At 38.8% G+C, this 21,031-nt stretch overlaps 1 protein-coding gene across 2 annotated transcripts in view; it reads right to left on the reverse strand.

Annotated features, from left to right (window-relative positions):
• GALNTL6 (polypeptide N-acetylgalactosaminyltransferase like 6) overlaps window positions 1-21,031 on the reverse strand; it is a 451,747-nt gene that overhangs the window by 77,873 nt on the left and 352,843 nt on the right. The window contains exons 5-6 of one of the 2 annotated variants that reach the window (XM_050338755.1): window positions 10,741-10,926; window positions 3,865-4,048 (exon numbers count right to left, since the gene is read on the reverse strand). In XM_050338755.1, the coding sequence (XP_050194712.1) occupies window positions 3,865-4,048; window positions 10,741-10,926 (370 nt within the window). The remainder of the gene's footprint in view (window positions 1-3,864; window positions 4,049-10,740; window positions 10,927-21,031) is intronic. The other variant, XM_050338756.1, reaches the window with a different exon arrangement.

Raw genomic sequence — 21,031 nt, forward strand, 5'->3', positions numbered from 1 at the left:
GGCCAAGGTGACCTTTGCCACAAAGGAGACAAACATCTCTGGTCCTCACTGCTAACAGACTAGAAGAAAATTTGCCAAGTCATCTCCAATTCTGCTGAATGATCACTGACCCTGGGATCAAGACAGTGAGCATCATCATGACATGATGATGATTTCACAATTGTCTGACAATTTCCTGCCATACATCAGAACACCGATTTGTCTTGTGTCATTTACACAACCTTAAATACATCACAAGAAAACAGCATGAAGTCCCCTTCAGAGTATATTAGGGTAGTTGTATATGAATTGTAAGAGAAAAATAACTACAGTCATTGTGATGATCTGCAACTGTGACAGATCAGTTGAATATAAAACAACATATAACTTCTGCTGTTTCTTGGCACATGAAAAAGGGAAATCAAGGAGCTGAGACATTTAGTCTCTGGACGAGAAGACCACATTATAAGGGGCAAAGTCCAATTTCCATGTGTCTAAAAATTCAGTGTATCCTGAAAAATAGCTGCAGAAATCTTTCAGAAAAGTAGCTATCTTAAAAGCTACACGAGATTCATTTATGGAATATTGTTAAACTTTCCTAAATGCTACAATGAGCATAGAACAATACCCAATAATTAACATGGGAGCTTTGATTGAAAATACATTTTATATGTCTGTAGTTTGGTTCAGTGAAACCTATGGGAAACTTGGCATGGCCAGTGACAAAGTACACGTGAGCCATACTGACAAAATTTATGGATTAATGGAGCCTGATCCAAATGCAAATTTCAAATTTGTCACGTGATCCCTGGTTGGTGCTAGTACATCATCTGTACCTGAATTTGACACTGGAAGAGTTTGAGAGTGTTTTACAGTTCTAAAGTCATAAACATTGAGCCATAATTTGGTGTAAAGCTACTTGTGAACAACTGCAGAGAGTCTGAGAACAGGTGAAAGTGTACACCAGGAAAAGCTGAGATCTGTAATGAAGCTCCAAATTCTGTCACAGCAAAGGGTGGAGATGCTGCCCAAGTAGAACTGCAGGTGTAGGAACAATAAATCATGACTACACTCACACCACAAATGGATGGGGATGTGTCTTCTTCACAAGAGGGATTTTGAACTGAAAGACTGTGTCCAGATACATGGTATCCAATAGGAGAACACCAGTCAACCACTGAGCACTGTGGAACACAATTAAAAAAGACCTTAAAAATTGGGAAAATATTAATTCCAGAAACACTAGCTCAGCTGGCATTGTAGCTTAGTAAGTTCTGTGCTACTGTCACACCAAAAGCCCACCTGAGAACATTTCAGTTGATTGTGTCAACTACAAACATGCTGCTGATGTTGACTGCAGCAGTATTTTGATCATGTGCAGATGGAAAGCAAGTGTACCACGCAGATAATACAACAACTATTCTTAGGTCTTCTGTACTTTGATCTGGTTTTATGTACATTATTTCTTAGGCTGATGTGACCTTTTCTGCTTCGCACACATACTGCATTGGCATTTTAAGTGAGGGGAAAAAGTCATCAGCAGAATTTTTGGATCATGTATCCATTATTTGCTGGTGTTTTACTAAAAATGTTGGCAATTTTCCAGTTCATTAAGGTTCCTCTCAGATCTGGCTCTGCTGGCAAGAAATAAAGCTATTAGGATGCCAATAGTAAAACATTTAACCTAATTAAAAAAAAAATAAAATCCCAACTGTTTACAAAATAGTAACATAATAATTATGGCTGAAGCTGGTTGAAGTAATTTCTAGTTTTAATGTATATGCAACTAAAGGAAAACTGTTCTGTCTCTTTAATTCCATAGAAGCTGTCTTGGTCAATTAAGTAATTGATAGCTAAAATGGTTTGTAACGTTTACTGTATTTGTTGTAGACAAGGTATTAAAAGCTTGAGGTCTCAGCAGAGAAGGCCCTAGGAGAAAAGCAGAACTGACTTCAAATTAGAAAATAATTTCTCCCCTAAGCAAAATTCACACTGATTTATTTAAAACACTTCCATTCCCTTGCCATCCTAGTCAGAGGGTACTTTTAAGCAAGCATATTGTCCTAGCTCAGCCAGCCTCCAGTCCTGCTGGCACGTGTGGGGACAGACATGGTGGTTTCCTGTGCAATGCTGCTTTGCCACTGCATCGCTCTGACGCAGATCCTGTGACAGTGAAAACAAAGGAAGACTCTCACTGATTTGTGTAAGAACTGGGAAGTCTTTCCACCTAACAACTACTTAGATTACAAGAGATTTATAGGCTGCATTGTCCTATATGTTGTTCCCTGTGAACCCATTTATCTGCCCATGTGTTATGAATGATGGCAGGGCAAGGTGGGTATCAACTGCTGCTATTCTGATTGGAACAGCAGTTCATGCAAAACCACCACATCTATTCTGCACTGCAGAAAGCCTCATCTTTCTAGAAAGTTTCCTAAGAGTGCCTCCTTTTCCATCCTCTCTTGCACTTGAGAGATGCATACCACAAACTACAAATGTGTAAACTGGCTGATAAGCAACCCCATATCTGTGCTGGCAATATAGTACTACGATGGCTGATTTGGAGGGGGGGACTCGAACTGCAACACAGTACTTTAACACAAACTGTGAATGCTGAACCAAATTATACAATGTGCTAGGTGACCTTCAGTAAGTGTCAAGAAATTACAACTGCTCAGAGGACCAAGAAGACTCGTGGAAGAGCACTGGAGGCTCTAGCAACTCTGGAATGTTGGGCATGTGATTGCAATAGCTGCATCTCTGTTGTGGAGTGGTCACATTAGCAGCTGAAGAAAAGTACTTCGTCAGCACTTACACTAATACAAGATGAGGACTGAGAGGCCTGGATGGAGATAAGTAAAAAGAAACAAGCAGAATAATGAAAAAAAGTCCACAAATGTCACAATTACCTACTCTTCCCTATACAGAGCTGGTCAGTCCCTGAATATTAGGGTAAACTTCTGCATGAATTAGATCTATTACTTCAAGGCAGTAGAACTAGATCTATTACTTCAAGACACAGGTTTTCTGTTGCTATTGTTTCCAGGTTTTGCTTTGGGAAGGGGAAAATGCTGAGTTTTCAAACTGCCAAAACCTACAGTGTGGAGTTTCAGCCAGTGCTAAAGATAGCATCAGAGTCCCCTCCGTTGCCAGCACTGCTGGAATGCAGCTGTGTGAGAGACCTGAACCATGTCTGTCTGTCTGTGCTTTCTCTGTTGATGTACATTAATCCTAGCTGATCCTTACATGAGAACATTAAAAGAAAATATAAGAAAAAAGGAACTACCTTTGTGAAAAGTAGGAGATCATTCCTGTGAATGAACTGATCTGTCTAATACTGGGATTAGAGTCTGCCTTATCTAAAACTATTTACAAATCATCTTGAGACTGTTCAGGTTTGAGAGCTCTGTGCTTAAGTTACAGCAATATATATACAGTAGCAATATCACCAGTTATAAACAAAGCATCTACTGGCATAATGTGGACTCAACTACTGACGCATATATTGCATCAACCTTCAGCAAATAAAACATTAAACAAAGTCTGTTCGGGAAGTCTTCTGTGGAATAAACAGAATACCCACAATCTCATTTACTTCTTGTCCAGTGCCAATAACTGAACTACAGGTATGTGCCTGCCTGTTTTATTTATAACCACTGAGCCAGGTTGTGTTTCCAGGCACAGCTTGTGAATTTTGCAAATTGTTGCCCTGATCTTTTTCATAGTTTTGAGGTTTTATAAACCTGTATAGAAGCTGTTTACTTCTACTACCTTTCATTAGTAGGAAGTGGCCTACATGGAAACGTCTGGGCTTCGATTATCCTACAGTTACCTTTTCTCCTTGCTCTTCTTCATGTTCCCACTCTCCCCTTTATCACTACTTACTCAAAGGGGTCGCTGGGATCAGCTCTCTGGAGCTCTGGAGGAATCGGTATTCTTTTGTAGTACATTTCCCAGTCAAAAGCTCCTCGCATGGCATCCCCCGCCTGTGCCTCGTAGCCAAAGTGATTGTGGTCAATGACATCGATCATAGGACACACGATGGTTTTGTGGTTAAGTGCAATCTGGTCTGAAAAATGAAAGTAGAAAATAGGAAACGGCATGTCTAGTCAAGCCATCTATCATATTACTGCAAAGTGAATCCCACGGGTTTCTGATGTTTGAAGACTGCTTGCTTTGTGCCCTATGGCCCCCCAAATAATTTAATTTTCAAATCTGTATCAAACTTTTATCTAAAGTGGAATTAAGGCAGTTGGGAAATGATTAGAAGTATTTACAGTTCTTTAAAGGGAGGCATATCCCTGTGAGACCCACATGAGTCCAGTCATGTATATCTCTGTCACTTTGCTACTCTGAGCTGTCCCCAATCTGTCAGCTATGAAACAAACCAGCAAGCAAACTGTAAAAATACTCCTTCAGCTGTGGGGAGTGTGTAAGGCAAGCTCCTGCGAGAGGGATTTGTGTTCCTAAATGTGAATCTCAGCCCTTGCAACTATTCAGCCACTGTTCCTACACTGTTCACACCACATTGTAGTGTGCATCAGCTCTGAGATCAAATGCTCCAAATTAAAGGCAAACTCCAACGTGAGCAAAACAGAGCTTGTGTCCTTTTTTTTTATACCAATCTTTGAGATATAAAGAAGGCTCCACAGTATTATTTTTACCTGCTTTCTAAAGAAAGCAGTTTGGTTTTGCTTTTTTTCAAAGAAAAAAATGTTAGAACTGTGAGGCTAAATCAAATTCTCATGTCTGGTATAAGCTCAAGGTGGTCTTCAGTCTGCTTTGGTGAGTCCTATTGCCTAATCCTATAGAACTCCTCCAAAAAAAAACACAAAAGGCAAACAAATAAGATATGCCAACTGCAAGATCTAGGTAGAAGAATAATGGCTTGAAATTAGGAAGTACAGAGAAAATCTGAAAGGATTGACATGAAAGGACAGTAGAAAAACTACCTACGAACCCCTGAAAAAACTAAAATCTCAAAATTCCAAGTACAATAAAGCCTTTTCTCTGAACCACAGCCTATATCCTTTACATTATTTAGTATATGTTAGGGCCTATGTGAAAAACTTGGGGTTTGATAATACCATAAAAATAATCAGAGGGCTCAGTGTGGATTGAACACTTAGAAAGGAGGGTATACATTAGTTTTTAGCATAGCATCTGAGTTTTTACATTTATTCTAAGTTGCTGTTAAGAGAATGTCCAAATAAGGGATCAATGCTGACTGCAAGTGAGAAATTACTGTGACTGGAAGTTCAGGAGGTTTTTACATCCTTATCCTTTAATAGTGAAATAAATTTAAAGCACAGGCTCTCACAAAATTCCAGGAAACTCATCTCAGAGATAATGGCTGCATTACTGTTGCTATTCCAAATATAATTACATTCACTAGTATACTGTGTAGTGTTATCTGTGATCATTATATGAAGTCACTTCTACATAATCTCTTTCCTGCAATGGTCCTGCTAATAGTTATAGGACTTATAACAGTCTGTCTCTGTTCCCCCCCTTCTAAATTGATTGGAGGAGAGAAACTAAGTGGGATTGATTTGGCCAGAGCAGGTCAAAGGTGGACTTATAATGCTTTAGTATCCCTCTCTTCATATTTAAAATCTGCTGTCTTTAAATACATTGAGGGATTTGAAGTCTCCAAGTCACGTGCAGAGATAGTCAGGGAGAAATTTACTTGAGCAATGCTCAAACTCAATACCAGTCTTCATTTCTGCAACTCTCAAGAATTTTGCAAGTAAGATGATGATTAACTGCCTGCTTTTGTGTGTTTCTGCAGAACTTACTTCTCAGTCCCCAAAATGTTTTAGAGATGAGGAACCACGGGAAGATCTTGACTTGTGATGAAACCAGGGTGTTGTGCACACCAAAAAGCAGAGTAACCAAAGTTGCAGCCTCAATGTTTCTTTCATATGGCTAAAATAATGAATTTTGCATATATACTACTTAGGCTTAAATGTAGCATGAATACAAATTTAGGAAACAGAAAAGAAGTCTGTAGGGCTACAGACTTACATTTCACAAGTGTGCTAGTATCATAGCTTTAGAGATGTAAACATGCTGCTGCCTTTGCCAGCCACTGCTCTTTACCCCACCTGCTTCTAATGCAAGACACCCAAAGACACTGCATAAATGCTTCACAATTTCTTTTCCATTGCCTTTATTTATCCTCCTCTCACAAATTCCTACTGGTCTGAAAATGTCCACACATTGTTTCAATGCATCTATGCTGCAATTAAAGGGAAAAACAGACAGATAAGCATCACTGAACATGCAAAAATCTTGCAGACTTGAGGGAAAGCATGGGAAAAAGAGAGAACATTGCTCAGAGCTTTCTCCCTAGCAATTTTAAGCAGTATATACATGCATATTTGAATGCTGCACTTTTAGTATCAAACAGAGTGTGCACACATGGCAATAAACAAGAACTTGTCGATATTGGATTAGTCACTATTTCAGTAGGTTTTATCTCTATGAGAAAGATGCACACCTTTAATTTCAAGTGCTTGTTTCAAATTGACCTGGATAAAGTAACAATGCCAAGTATCAACTACTCTTATTTTTGCAATTTATGAATGCAAATACTGTTATTGTCCTAGGAAAATATAAGATTACAGATAGTGACAACATTTGAGTGGCTCAGCAAATTATGTCTTGTAATCTGAGTTGCCATAAGTACTTGTATCCCCAGTTTCCCCACTGACAAGCAATAGATCACATACATGTTGTGCAGATGGATGGCTATAGTGAGTGAGTGTTTTGATAACTTGTTAAGCATAATCTAATCATGGTGCATTTTTAATTCTTGGTCAGGAAAAAAATACATTTTAACAAACTTAGTTCTAGTACCCTATGGGACTACTGATCTATTGCCCATCTCTCTGCTTACTTCTCCTGCAGCAACATCAGGAGAAAGAAATATGTGCCTGCACCTTTCAGCTGGTTCGCCATTCAGTTTCATATCTGCAATAACTGACTTCACACTGCACTAAACTGCCAACTACAGCAGCTAGAGCCCAAGCTACACCTTTCCTTCTGCTGACTTTATACTACGGAGGAGTGACAACAAACAGCTGTATTTGCCAACCTTTTTACATCACTACAGCTGCCTACTCAGTGAATATGAGTCAAGTCTATCTGGTATCTCAGAGGGTCTTATCTAAGTTGAACAGCCCTTTTAAGCTAAATAAACTAAATAAAGCTTAAAGAAAATAAAGCCATTTTACACCAGTTTTTAAGAAAGCAAAACAAAGGACTGTAACTGAAAACAACTGTGGCTCAGCTCCACAGAGCCAGTTAGATACCCTACAAGTAATAAAATAACTCAGTTTTCCTTTGGTCTAAATGCTTATAGTCAATTCTGAAAATATAAGTTAAGTTCCCTAAATAACTGTTAGAACCGTCTTTAACTGATAGCTCTCAGTTTCTTCACCACCTCCCTGTCCTCTAACTTTCAAGGTCTTGTTTTGAATAAAACCTGGGCTGGAACAGTGGAAACCACTGCCCCTCTCAGTGAAGGCTGCCAGTCCAGAGCAGGGTTGAACTGTGTTCTTGTTGAGGATTTTTCACTACACATGGTAGAAACAATCAGAGCTAAAATAGGTCAGCTTCAAAGCAATAAACACCCAACATATCCTCTGCTGTGGTTTCCCTAAATGACTTTCAGTCACATGTAGTGCTGAGTGAATCTTAAGATAGATCTTCAGATAAACACTTGAAAATATACATTAACTTTACTATTATTAGCAGCCAAGTGTCATCTGATTTCAGTGTAGTAAATATTTGCCATCTAATGTTTATAAGAAAGTTCTCTCATCCCTTTAGGAAAACAGGGCATCCTTAAATATACTACATGTGTGTTCATTCTCTATTTGTCCTTCTTCATGTAATGCTTTACTTTTTCTTTCAAAATATCTCAGTATTCCTCAAGATTCATTTCCAGATCCTCTGGCTGGTTGGTTATCTATGGGTATTTTACTATATGTGGAACAAGAAAGATCTCACTCCACTTGAGAACTAAGGACTTTGTCACTGATTAACTTTCTCTCATCTTTCCAGTTTTCTGGTTTGAGGATGAGGGTTGAATACCCAACTGCAACCTAACTGCAATTATGAATCCTGTGCCACCATTCTATTATTTTCCCATTTTTATAGGGTGAAACCTGGCTAGGTGTATGGAATAGACTATTTGGAGTGAGATAACACATGTGCAAGACAACCAGAGGACCAGGCCCAGCCAGCACACGTTTATGAAAGTCTGGTCTTGCCTGACTAACTTATCTCCTTCTATAAGCAGGTGACCTGCCTAGTGGATGAGGGAAAAGCTGTGGATATTGTCTGCTTGGACTTCAGTAAAGCCCCTGATACTGTCTCCCACAACATTCTCATGGAGAAGCTGGCAGTTTAGACAGGTACACTCTTCACTGGATAAAAAACTGGCTGGATGGCCAGGCCCAGAGAGTGGTGGTGAATGGAGTTAAATTCAGCTTGCAGAAGGTCCCAAGTGATGTTCCCCAGGGCTCAGTACTGGGGCCACTTCTTTTTAATATCTTTATCAATGATCTGGATGAGGGGATCAAGTGAAACCTTAGTCAGTTTGCAGATGATACCAAGATGGGTGAGACTGTTGATATGTTGGAAGGTAGGAAGGCTCTGCAAAGGGATCTGGACAGGCTGGATCAATGGGCTGAGGCCCTGGGGTCACAACAACTCCATGCAGCACTACAGGCTTGCGGATGTGTGGCTGGAAAGCTGCCCAGAGGAAAAGGACTTGGGGGTGCTGGCTGACAGGTGGCTGAACATGAGCCAGCAGTGTGCAGGTGGCCAAGAAGGCCAATGGCATCCTGGCCTCTATCAGCAAAGTATGGCCAGCAGGGCAGTGATCACTCTCCTGTACTGGGCACTCGTGAGGCTGCACCTCAAGTCCTGTGTTCAGTTTTGGACCCTTCACTAAAGCAAAGGCATTGAGGTGTTGGAGAGAGTCCAGAGAAGGTCAGCAAAGCTGGTGAAATGTCTGGAGCACAGGTCTGTTGAGAAGTGGCTGAGAGTACTGGGGTTGTTCAGTCTGGACAAAAGGAAACTTAGAGGAGATCTTATTACCCTTTACAACTACCTGAAAGGAGGTTGTGATGAGGTGGGAGTCAGTCTCTTCTCCCAGGTAACTAGTGATAGGACAAGGGGAAATGGCCTCAAGTTGCACCAGGGGAGGTTCAGATTGGATATTAGGAAAAATTTCTTCACTAGTTAAGCAACAGAACAGGCAACCCAGGGAAGTGGTGGGACCACTATGCCTGGAAATGTTCAAAAAATGCGTGGACCTGGACTTCATTATATTGTTAGTGGACATGGTGGTATCAGGGGAAAGGTTGGACTTGATGATCTTGCAGGTCTTTTCCAATCTTAATGATTCCATGACTCATTTTAGAGAAAAAAGCAAGAAAAGGAACTGTTCTTGCAACTTGCAATTTTCTCATGTTAAAGTTTGCAAAATAGAAGGGTTACTGTTGTAACTTAGCAAAAGACTTTGGAGGACAAGAGTGAGAAGCTTCTTGAGATTTTTTTAATTTGTGGTAATGTATTATGTGAAGTGGGGTAAAAACAGAAAACAAAGGAAAGATGGCTGTATATGTAGAGTACTCTGGAGGGTTTAAGAGCTACTTGTTGGGGCTGCCTGTTGAAGGCTTGTTGAAACTCGTATTTTCCTCAGCTCCTTTATGCCATTTGTGCTTCACATGAAGTCATGGAGGTTATTTTTAAAAATGCAGATGTTGTAACTAAGGGCAAAGGAGTAACAAGAGAAAAGACTGTATGCATAATTTGATAAGGAAACTAGAAAGTATAAAAATTTGGAATTTTGTGCATTATCTTGTTATTGATCTGAAGAGAAACTGATTACTAGTACTTTTTTTTGGTCTCTAGTGATAGTTCATTAAGCAAAACAGCACATCTTGCCTGCAAATGCTTTATCAGCTTACTGTGTGGTCCAACAGTCCAAACAAGAAAATTCAAGAAATAAAAACCATTAATTGGTGAAAGCATAACCTGTTCTGCACTTACAACAGACTGTTTTAATTAATACAAATTTCTTCAACAGGAAACTCAGAAATTTTCTTTGGTTAGAGTAGAAAAAAAAGCACTCACTTTGCAAAGCATATACACTTTGCATGTAATCAGGTGTGTAGAAAAGCAGACATTGTTTCCTGAAGTGAAATCCTAGACTACAATTAATTCTTTCCATTCCTTTGACTAATGGAGCTTTGCTGGCTGCAGCTGGAATCCAGCAAAGCAGTCAATAGCAAATCATTCTTTCTGGGCTTCCTGTTGTGAATGCAGTTGCTACTGGATTTAACACTAAGGCCCTGGATACATTTACAGCAAAAGCTGTTTTAACACAATGTGGCAGACTAGGAAGGAGTACAATATCCTACATAAGAAAACTCTTCTGGTATATAATAAGGACATAGCATAATAATAGATTTAGTAGTGTATTTAGTAGTATTAATAATAAAATAAACTGTGACTATATTAGGCCAAAATGATACTTCAAAATGTTACTCATTCTTTAGTCATAAGAAACAAAATGGAGCTGCTTACATTTCCCAGAGCTCTCTCTCATGATGACACTTAAAGACACTGCAGCAGAGCTTCAAACACTTTGATACAGTGTATGTCCTGCTTATTGTGGGACACAGCTTCAATTGTTTGCTGTATGTTCTAATTTTAATGTCTGATGAACGCTCATACACTTACTAAGCAAGGGAGGCAGCCAATTCACGTTGACTTCGCAATGGGAATCCAGAAATGTCAAGACTTCTCCTCTAGCCAGTGAGGCTCCTAGCAGTCTGGTTCGAATGAGCCCTTCTCGTTTCTTGGTTCGTACAATCCTCACTTTGGCAAAACGGACCATGTATTCCTCCAGCTTCTCTTTTAAATGTTCTAGAAGGAAGGGCAAAAAAAGCGTCAGTGGTGCCAGGCCTGGAGGAACCAACAGAAGGACAGGTTGGCATACAACCTGCAAGCAGCTTATCTACTTTCATCTCTTGTCACTTCAAGTCCTCCAAACTGCCACAAATCCTCCCTGAGGTGGTTCAGTGTTTTATCACACAGAGGAAGACACTGACACTCTGCTGCAGTTGCTACTGGCAACCTGCCATCCACGATATAATGGCCAAAACAATTGCAGGATATTCATCTATCCTCTCGTTCCTGCAGCCCAAGGCCATATAAACATTCTGGCATGCTGTTTTAGAAACAGTGTCCTTTCCAAATGGGTCCCCTATATCAACTAATTATGAAGCACTATGCATGGAAATAAATTTTAAAAAACAAAACTAGAATGATTATGTTGGTTTTGCAATGGGAAGAGAAACAGCTACGAAGAAAGATCTTAATAGTTGGATACCAGCACGAAGCACATAGACAGCTGACTTCCTAGTAAAATTAAGCTGCAAATGTAGAATAGTTGATAGGTTCTCTGATCTGCAAAATCTGGCTCTGCTTGTATCACAAAACATCATCTTTGTGAACATTTTTTCTTCTGACTAGAAACGCACTAAAAATCATAAAAAACCCAACAACAAAAAACACCCTATAGTTTAACCGCCTCCTAAATACATCTACAACACAAACCCTGATCTTTGGTCTTTGCTATAACACTTCAGCTTGCCAGACTCATTACTTAAGAAAAATATGATAACTTCATTTGTCAGGGAAAAAGGGAGAGAAAAGCTTAGTCTATGATAATTAAAACTGTTGAAAAGCCACATTTACTGATTCTAGGGGTTGCAAGCTAATTCTCACTAAAATGGCTTTGCCAGGTTATGATTGTTTCTTACATTAGTTACTGATTCTTTGGACTTTTAGGGACAGCACAGGCCTTGATCCAGACATTACATCATTACAGACTGCAAGAAATCCAAAAGGACTGCCATTTAGCAGTACTCTGGAGTACTGGAGTACCTGCTGACACACAGACTACAGGCAACGAGCAAACAAGCCACAGTGCAGACAATACAAGATCTTGTGTGAAAATAAAATTATGCTCCACTGAAGTAGAGCTCCCTGCACATGCTCCTTCTCATCTCTTTCCTGTCCTGGCTGACAAACACATAAGACTCTCCAAATCTACCAGCAGATTAGGAAGAAGTAGAACACCAACATATAGTTATGTGTATTTAGTGGGAGAGTACTACATGGGATGCTCCTCTGCACTGAGGAATCCCGATGCATGCTGGTACAGAAGAGGGATGTGGGAACATCAGCTTGCAAGGATTACAGAGCAGGTTGGGCGTTTTGGGAGGAGAAACTCAACACTTTGGAGATGTGCTGAGTCAAGAGAGTGGTTTGTGTTCATAGTACTGCTCAGGAGAAGTATTAGATCAAGTGAGGAAAGCCAAGATTTGGGGGAGGGGAGAATGACATTCAGATAAATAGAGAATGGTTTTTGGTTTTCTACTCTGTGGTTGACTTTAGAATATACATTTAAGTTCTAAAATATGAAGGAATATCCCTTTTTCCATCCCATTTCACTATTTACATACTCAGTAAAAAACCAACACAATCTCTCAGCAGTCACAATGTCAAGAGAAGTTTTGTGTCCTGAATGGTGGGCTTTTGTATGACCAACCATATTCACAGGACAAGGCCTGTGTGCTACTCTGACTCATTTTAGGTACCAGCTACAATTCAGTATTGTGACTGAACTGAGGTTAATTCAAGTCTTGGATCATTTTGTGCCCACAGGTAAGACAGTTTAAAGTGTATATTTATTGAACTGTTTTCCTGTTTTTATGAGCTCCATTGAGACTATTCCCTTGGTGCAGGAATATAGAAGAAGGGAAATAGACCTTAAAAACAAAGATACAAAGACCTTGTATGTAATATAAGAAAGTCTGTTAGGGCTGTCAGTCTGGATTTTTTTCTATATTGTAAATTGTATCATCTAATAGCCATGAAAAATGAAACAGCTGCAAAGTGACAGGTTATTACATATTTCCAAAGTAAATAAAACCTAATCTGTTAGGTACCACAGCTTCTGTTAGTCCTCAGACACTAGAAATTTCTTGCATTTCTCTAAGGTCATCTAACCCTTCTCCTCTGACCTCTTCCACCCACAAGTCTTAAGTTTGCACTGAATAGTGCATGGAGACCTAGCACCAAGAGCAAGACCACATTGCTGTGCACTATACAGACAAGTCATAAAAGGAATCAGTCACAATGGTTAAAGTAAGGCCCTTTCAACAGGCAGTTTTGAATACGGCCACCACTGATGTTTAAATGAACTAATACAAATGTATTCTTTTCACGTATTCCGATTGTTAACATTTGTCTTGGGCCAAATTAATTCAGTGAAATTCAGTCTTTTACAAAGGACTTCATTTCGTTCTTTTCACATCTTGCAGAGAGCAAATTCTGAAAGTTTGAGTGCCTATCTTTTCAGGAAAACACTTGAGAATAATATGATGTAAACTCTCATATTATGATACATTCTTTTCTGTTCTTATATCAATTGCTAAATAACAATGGAGTTGAATAATATGATTTGATTGTCATCAGTTGTATTGGAGCTTGAACTCCATGAAATCAATGGTAGTTCACACTGTTCTTTCATTGCTTTATATTCCCTACAAACTCAGGAAAAAGGTCTCTCAAATTTTAAACTTTTTTTTTTTTTTGTGAGAATAATATCTGAAATTCTGTGGAGCAAACAAGAGCTCTGTATTACCTTCCTCCCTCTCTCTCACATAGCTCTTCACACATTTGAGACAGCATGTCACCTGATTTGTGAAGAACTGCATTAAAACATCCAGCACATCTTTTGATGTCAGAAACACATATCCCAAAATTGTTTTCATCTACTCAGTAAGTTCCATAACTGAATAATTTTATTATTTTCTCCCTGTTGCTCAAAGAATAAGTTGCAAAAAAGCAGTATGCAAACAAAATTTCCACACCTTGTTTACACAGAATTCTAAATGCATCCTTGTTTAGACGTATCTGGAAGTAGTCAGGAAGAAAGCAAAACTAATAAATGGTAGATTTTATAGAGCTTATTTAGACAAATGACATTAAAAGATGAGGTCTGCATACAAATCAACATATATAGATTACTAGAGATATATAAGGTATTAAAATTTTATAAAACACTTACATGTTAGTAATACCTAACCATAAGTCACAACATAGTAAAATAGATGCCTGAAGCAATACCTACTGTATCTTTAGTTTTCAGATATGGCAAGGAAGGCAGTTTGGTAATTTATTTGGGAAAAATCTCAACAGCTACACATAACTATAGAAACACTGCAAAGTATTTAAGTTCAGTGACCAACTCCAATATGGTTCTGAGCATGAAAAGATGTTAAAAGGGAAGGAAAAAAATTGCCTTTTGGATCCATAAGTAGAGGTAGTGGATTCACCATTCCTGGAGGTTTTTAAGACGAGGCTGGATGTGGCACTGAGTGCCATGATCTAATAATCACAGTGGGGTTGGATCAAGGGTTGAACTTGATGATCTCGGAGGTCTCTTCCAACCCAGTTAATTCTATGATTCTATGATTCTAACAATTTTTTAAACTTAAATCAATATGAAAGTGCTCTCATATTGTATTTTCTCCTGCAATGTCTTATAGCAATAACTGTTTTGAATGTTACCAGCCTCTAAAAGCATAAACAAACACAGAGTAAGAGCCAGTGACAGTAGAACAGTATGTAGACAGTAGGAGTTTTAAAGAAAACTGTAGTGTTTCCTACCATTTATATAAGTAGTGAAAGCATATCTTTCATGTTGAACCACTCATTAAATGAACTTGGCTTTACTTAAGACTCTTTAAAGCAAAATGGTAAGTCTTAAGGACCTGCAGTCAGCAGCTGGCTTTAAAGGCTAACTACTTAATGCAAGAGCCTGTCTTTGAGCCAAGGGTCATGAAGACATACATGCTCTGACAAAGACAATAACTGGGAATCTCACATCTCAACTGTTGCTTAAAACAGACTAGACAAGATTTTTAAACTCTCTGTATGGGAATAAATGTGATTAACATGATCTCGGTGTTTGTGATCACTGACAATTTTTTTTTCTTAGTCTTGTATTTTGCCAAATATATTAAAGTATACTGCCCCTTTTCACAGAATTCCATAAACTTCCTTTACAGAACACCAAATGATATTTTATTTCCTAGAGTACAACTGCATTTTCTCACAGATTCCAATTATCTTGTTGCTAATATTATCTCCAGAAGAAGCATCTCACACACTAAACCTGTATATTACACACATACATTTACAAGTAGGTAAACTCAAGTGCACAGGTAAACACACATGAATCAATGTCAGTGCAAACCCATAATTCTGAAGAAATTCTTTAAGAAATGATAATGCGGTGTGTAAAGTAGAAAACAACCTGTAATAAAAAGACCTTTAAATGTCCAGGGGACAACATTCTGCCCATTTATTATCAAAGGAAGCAGTTCGAGCAGGTTTGCCATGACAACAGAACAGGGAGGTAGGATGGTTTAATTTATATGCTGTAATATTACATAAATTCCACTTTCAGAGCTGGGCATGAGAGAGAAGCCAGTATTTAAATTCTGCAGTGAGCTATAAGTGGTACCTTTTGCATATAAAGTAGCCAAAGCCCCTGTCACTGGATATGGGGAGCAAATGTCTAATTTGTAATTTAAAAGAAAATACATCATACTTTTCTTTACAGTGCTGATCAAACGAACCCATGAATCATAAGTTTGACACATGCCAGTCACCTGCCAGGGCAAGAGTTGGCACAAGCGGTGACAAATAAAGGATAATGCATGGGCAGGAGGTTTATAGGCTGTCACTGCTCTGACAAGTGATGATAAAGGGAAGCAGTATGTTTCTTCTTGAGACAGCCTGTAAACAAATTCTCCATTGTGATTGTTCTGTATGGGCCTCCTCTGTCTTCATTTAAAGTCTGGAGAAGTTTTTCTAGAATAATAGCAGACACACAATTGCCAGGTCATAGTAATTAAAGATCTACTCAAGCAGAGTATCCATTTACTTAATTTCGTGCCCAGAAATAAATTGGAAATCAAGGTTCTGTCTTTGTCAGGAAAAAAACTGCATAGTAGTAAAAAGCAGAACTGCAATTCTTCTGTTGTGTTGGGATGCATGCAGGATGAATTTCATTATCACATTAGAACCACATGGCAATATGTGACAAGAAATGTTCCCCCAGGGTTTAAGATTATTGAGAAGACAATAAGAGAGACTTAAAAGATCATGTGAAAGCTAGACCTGGTCTTCAGGACTTGCTTGCCTGAAGTACAGTCCATGAAAAAGGAAGGAAAATACAAAGAAAATAAAGCCTTTTGTTAAGCCCTTCTTCTGGACAGCCAGGCAGGTCTACCCAAATCTGTGCCTGTAACACAGCCCCTCTCCACCACTTCAAATTTCTGCCCAAAAGTACTGACAATTTCTGTTACAGTATGACTGACCTGAAAATTATCAAATAATTAAGAGCAGCAACAGAGTCCGCTAAATGCCTGGATAAACAATCTGAACTTAATCTGTTTATTTTTAACCTTAATTGACTGAGGGGTAATTCCACGTTCTGCCATATCCAACATGAGTTCAAGAAAAAGTTACAGTAGTAGAAAAGGTATGCTGGCCTCTCCTGTTATCTCAGCACATGCATATGTGAGGAAGCAACGTGGCTAAAAACCATAGCAGTATGTGATCTTAGGTCAGTAAAACAATATACAAGTGACTATTTTCATTGGTGAAAATGAAAGCGGTCAAATGGCTATTTTGACATGCAACAGCCATGAGGCCAGCTTCTTTGAGGCTCAAGAAGATTTTCTCAATCTTTTTTATTCTTTGGCCAGCAGCAAAGAGCTTTGTGCCCCCTAAGCACAGAAAAACCTGCAAGTACATTTATGCACCATCCCTGGCTCTCAAAGTGAGAAGGACCTCCATCAACTTATGGTGTCCTTTCTGCAAGTTGGGATTATCTTCCCAGGTAAAATTAGCAAGGATATCCTCCATTCCTTTCCTGAAGCCTTGAGCATACCTTTTTCCTCAAACAAATCAGCTTAATCTTTTGGTGACCAACTTAAGCTTGATAGAAAATACATAAAGAAAACTTAGTGGCCTATGGTTTTTCTATTATTATTTGTTTTCTGCTGCAATTGACAAAATAGCCCTGTCCAGTGCAGTGTCACTATTTTTACTTTCCCTGCCTGTATATATGCTACCACAAAAGCAAATCAGTATGAAGAGAGAACACAAGGTGATCCCGTGAATTTGGGTACCTCATTTTTTTTTCCTCCCAGTTTCCTTTAAAATTTCTTATTTGCAGAAGGTTGGCTGGAAGTGCTAATTGAACACAGAAAGGTTACACAGTCAGCTGTCGCTTTTTCCTAGCCAAGTCAAAGTCTACAAGGACAATTCCCCTGGCTACAGCTCTGGGTAAACTAATCCACTGTTGCACTACCCTTCTTGTGAATAAGTCTTTCCTAAAATCCAAACTGAATCCTTCCAAGCTGCATTCCATGGTTGTTGCCTCTTATTGTACCATCTGCCAGTATCAGGAGGAATTTGATTCTCTCATCTGTGCAATTTCCATTCAAGCTGCTGTGGGCAGATCACCACTTAGCTGCTGGTTTGCCAGATTAAACAAGCCCAGGTTCCTCAGCCTCTTCTCAAAGGTCACATACTTTTGGCCCATGACAGTTCTGCTAGTCCTCAGCTAAGCTAACTCCAGCTGTCGTCCTTCTTGAATTGCAGAGCTGTATGCAGAAAAAAACTGGATGCAGAATTACAGCTGTATGCAGAACCAACTTTGTAAAAAGCATAATTTTATCTGCTTACTCTCCTCCTAGCATACCCCAATCCAATTTGCCTTCCTCGTGATTAAAGGCCACGACTTTCCCCTATTCACTTGGTATCCAAGGGGCCTTTACAGCGCACCAGCTATCCAGTTTGCATCTTTACTGGTATATGGGGTTATTCACCTAGGTACACCTAGGTTTTGCACACCTAAGAGTAAGACCACTTGAGAAAACCTGTGTACTTACTGCTGATCTGGAAGTAGCATTGTTTAGGGAGACATTTGTGCTAATCACTTGGAAACTTCTTTTGGCTGTGACGTTTGAGTTAGCTGGCTAAAAAGCACTCTCTTTATTCTGATATTGATAATGAGTCAAGCTAAAATGCAGTTTGTTTTTCTGATGTTAATAATGAGGCAAAGTCCTTAGATTATATACTCCAAGTCTATGCAGAGTATCCTGAATGTGCAGTAGTTCTGTTCACTGCTTGCACATCAATTGACTATAAACTCCCAGATATCACCTTCATTTTGATGTTGAATTTCAACTTCAGCCTGTTAAAGTTGAAAGAATCTCCAGAATCAATTGCAAATGCACATTCTTCTGCCACAGCCTGAAAAGGTCAGAATTACTAAGAGCAGGAGGCTGAACAGAGCAGATAAATACATAGTTTAGCTTGATTTCCTCCACGATAGACTTAAGATAAATTTCTCTGAACAAATCTGTTTTGTTGTGCAGGGGCTCTCATACAGTCATAAAAAAGAGCAACTAGGACTGCAGAATTTGTGAGGCTTGCTGGATTTGCTGAGACTTTCTCTGCCTATAGTTCCACTCAACAAACACATGCAGAGATCCTGGTATCTCCTTGTTCCACTTCCCTGAGCCCAGGTATTTGTGACTTACTACAGTTGTTCTGCTGTTCTGTCCCAGAAGCACCTGGGACCTCTTTGTCAACAAGATGAGTGTTCAGGTAATTGAATACACACACATTACTCAGATACAGGGTGTGGTGACTGCTTACACAGATGCCACTGAAGCATTATTAAACTCCTGAGGTACTTTTCCATTCCAGATTTTGTGAACAGGGAAAGGAGTGAAACACTTCATTTTTAGGTTGCAGCAAGTTAGCATAGTAAGTTAGACCAAACAATAAGCAGCTAGGGCTTGCTAGTTTGTCAGTAGTGCTGACACACTCCAAGTTTTCCTTTTTAATAAGGAATAATGAAAGGATTTTCTTTTTATGAATTTATTTCAACTGCCAGTTGTAGGAGGGGGTTCTTGATACTCTCAGTGGTGTTGTGGTGTGGTAGCATGTCTTTTATGCAGCCGATAGCAGACTCCTTCATTTGCATCAGTCTAGCTCAGAGAAAGGGATCTCCAGCTGGGAGAATGGTGGGGCTACCTTTTACCCACAGACTAAATGATCTAATCATTATTTATCATCTGAAAGCCTCCAAAGTAAGAAAATGATGAAAATCTTATTTTCATATCACAGTTAGACTCTTCCAGGAATTAAGCAATGTCTAGTGTATTTTATACATTAAAATGGAGACAGAAATAAACACTCCTTATTAATTGATCCTATGTGGTTAATGCACAAAATTAAAAAAAATTTAAAAAATCCCAAAACCAAACCTTAGTACGCACCTCAGCTTTTTTCCCTGTCTTTTGCAGCCAGGACAATTAATGTATCTCCCCAGAAGAAATAAATCTTCTAAACTAAAATATTTAAAATAAAGACAATTGCTATTTCTTTGAATTTTCTTTTCATCTAATTTTGTAGCAATTATCTTTTATATATCTCAGTCTGTTCACACCCTTTCAATGTCTGTGCTCAGAAAAGGACTTTGGAACTCCTGAAAAAAGCTTGATCTGCTTCTTAAAACTAAGACCTACTTCTACCTGTATGTGCCCATACCTATTTTTTAACGCTTCCCCAATATTAACTTCGAAAAAAAGTGAGGAAATATGTTATTTTTATAGCTCTGTTCCACTCTTTGTATCCAAGTAGTTTGCCATCTATAATACATGGATGAATAATTTTGTTCACCAGAGGAAGGACACATTATAAAATACAACTACCTTATGTTGGATAACGAGGTTGGTTAAGAATATACAGTAAAGCAGTCTTAAATGAAAAGGAAAAATTAATTAACAGGAAATTATTTTTGCTGCAAGGTAAATACAATAATCGCCTGATTTGGAATGTGATCAAGAAACGGAACCAATTTATGACACTGCAGATTAAACAGGAGAGAGCTCTTAATGTACAAACAGGAAACAAAAGCTACATTCTTCTCTACTTGTCTTCCAGCTAACTACATAGGTTGAGAGCACTGAAAGTAAAGTGACTGACCTCAAGGGTTGAAAAGAAACCATAAAACTCAATTTGAATGGCACTTTGCAGAATATTTGGCTCCTGGAACAACTTTACCCCAACAGCAGAACGGCTCATGGAATAAATTCAACCAAACTGGTAAGAATTGGTTCCCAGTATCATTTTGGTAGTCCTGAACTTCATGTTACCCATACAAGCATGCTCAGGTATATACTGCCACTTGGGTGATGAGCAAGAAGGCAGAAGGGGTTGAGAAAGCTTTTTTATGAGACAATTTTTTTACAACAAAGACTTTACTGTGGTGTAGCAGGGCTCTTCATCCTGGAATGTGGTCAATCAACTCAATAGGACAATTCCCTATCTGCAAATCTATCAGTGGTGGGCTGAGAGGGGGCCCACTTACTGCTTTTGGTATTAAATTATGCTAAATTATGCTAAAAGTAGTCTGGCTCATCAACCTCAAATCAACATGCTGGTAGTGAGGCAAAGATTTGGCAGATGAGCTGCTAAGCTGACCAGTAGTCATGTGACTGACAGTCAATCACTTTATATTATAGAAGTCCAGTCCATTTTCATACAATCAGAGTCTTCTAACATACTCTTCTTGGAGCATGTGAAGATTCTCCCTTGAAGTGGGGATGCCCCTTCAAGGATACTGCTCGAGCTTAAGAGAAAGCGATCTGTTCACATGCATATGGTGTATTACATTGATCTCTAATGATTGTTTCTTTTTGCTAGATTTAATACAAGTGCTTTGATATAATTGCTTTGATATAGTGCACTATACTATACACTTCTAGTTGTTTTAGCCGTTATGTTGTGCAGTAAATAATTCTGAGTAAGATCCTCTGTCTAATCATTTGTCATAACAAGCAATTCGTTTTACATAAATATACCTGGT

This window comes from Myiozetetes cayanensis, unplaced genomic scaffold (assembly GCF_022539395.1).
Source record: "Myiozetetes cayanensis isolate MyiCay16 unplaced genomic scaffold, myiCay2020 scf7, whole genome shotgun sequence".
Classification (NCBI taxonomy): Eukaryota; Metazoa; Chordata; class Aves; order Passeriformes; family Tyrannidae; genus Myiozetetes; species Myiozetetes cayanensis.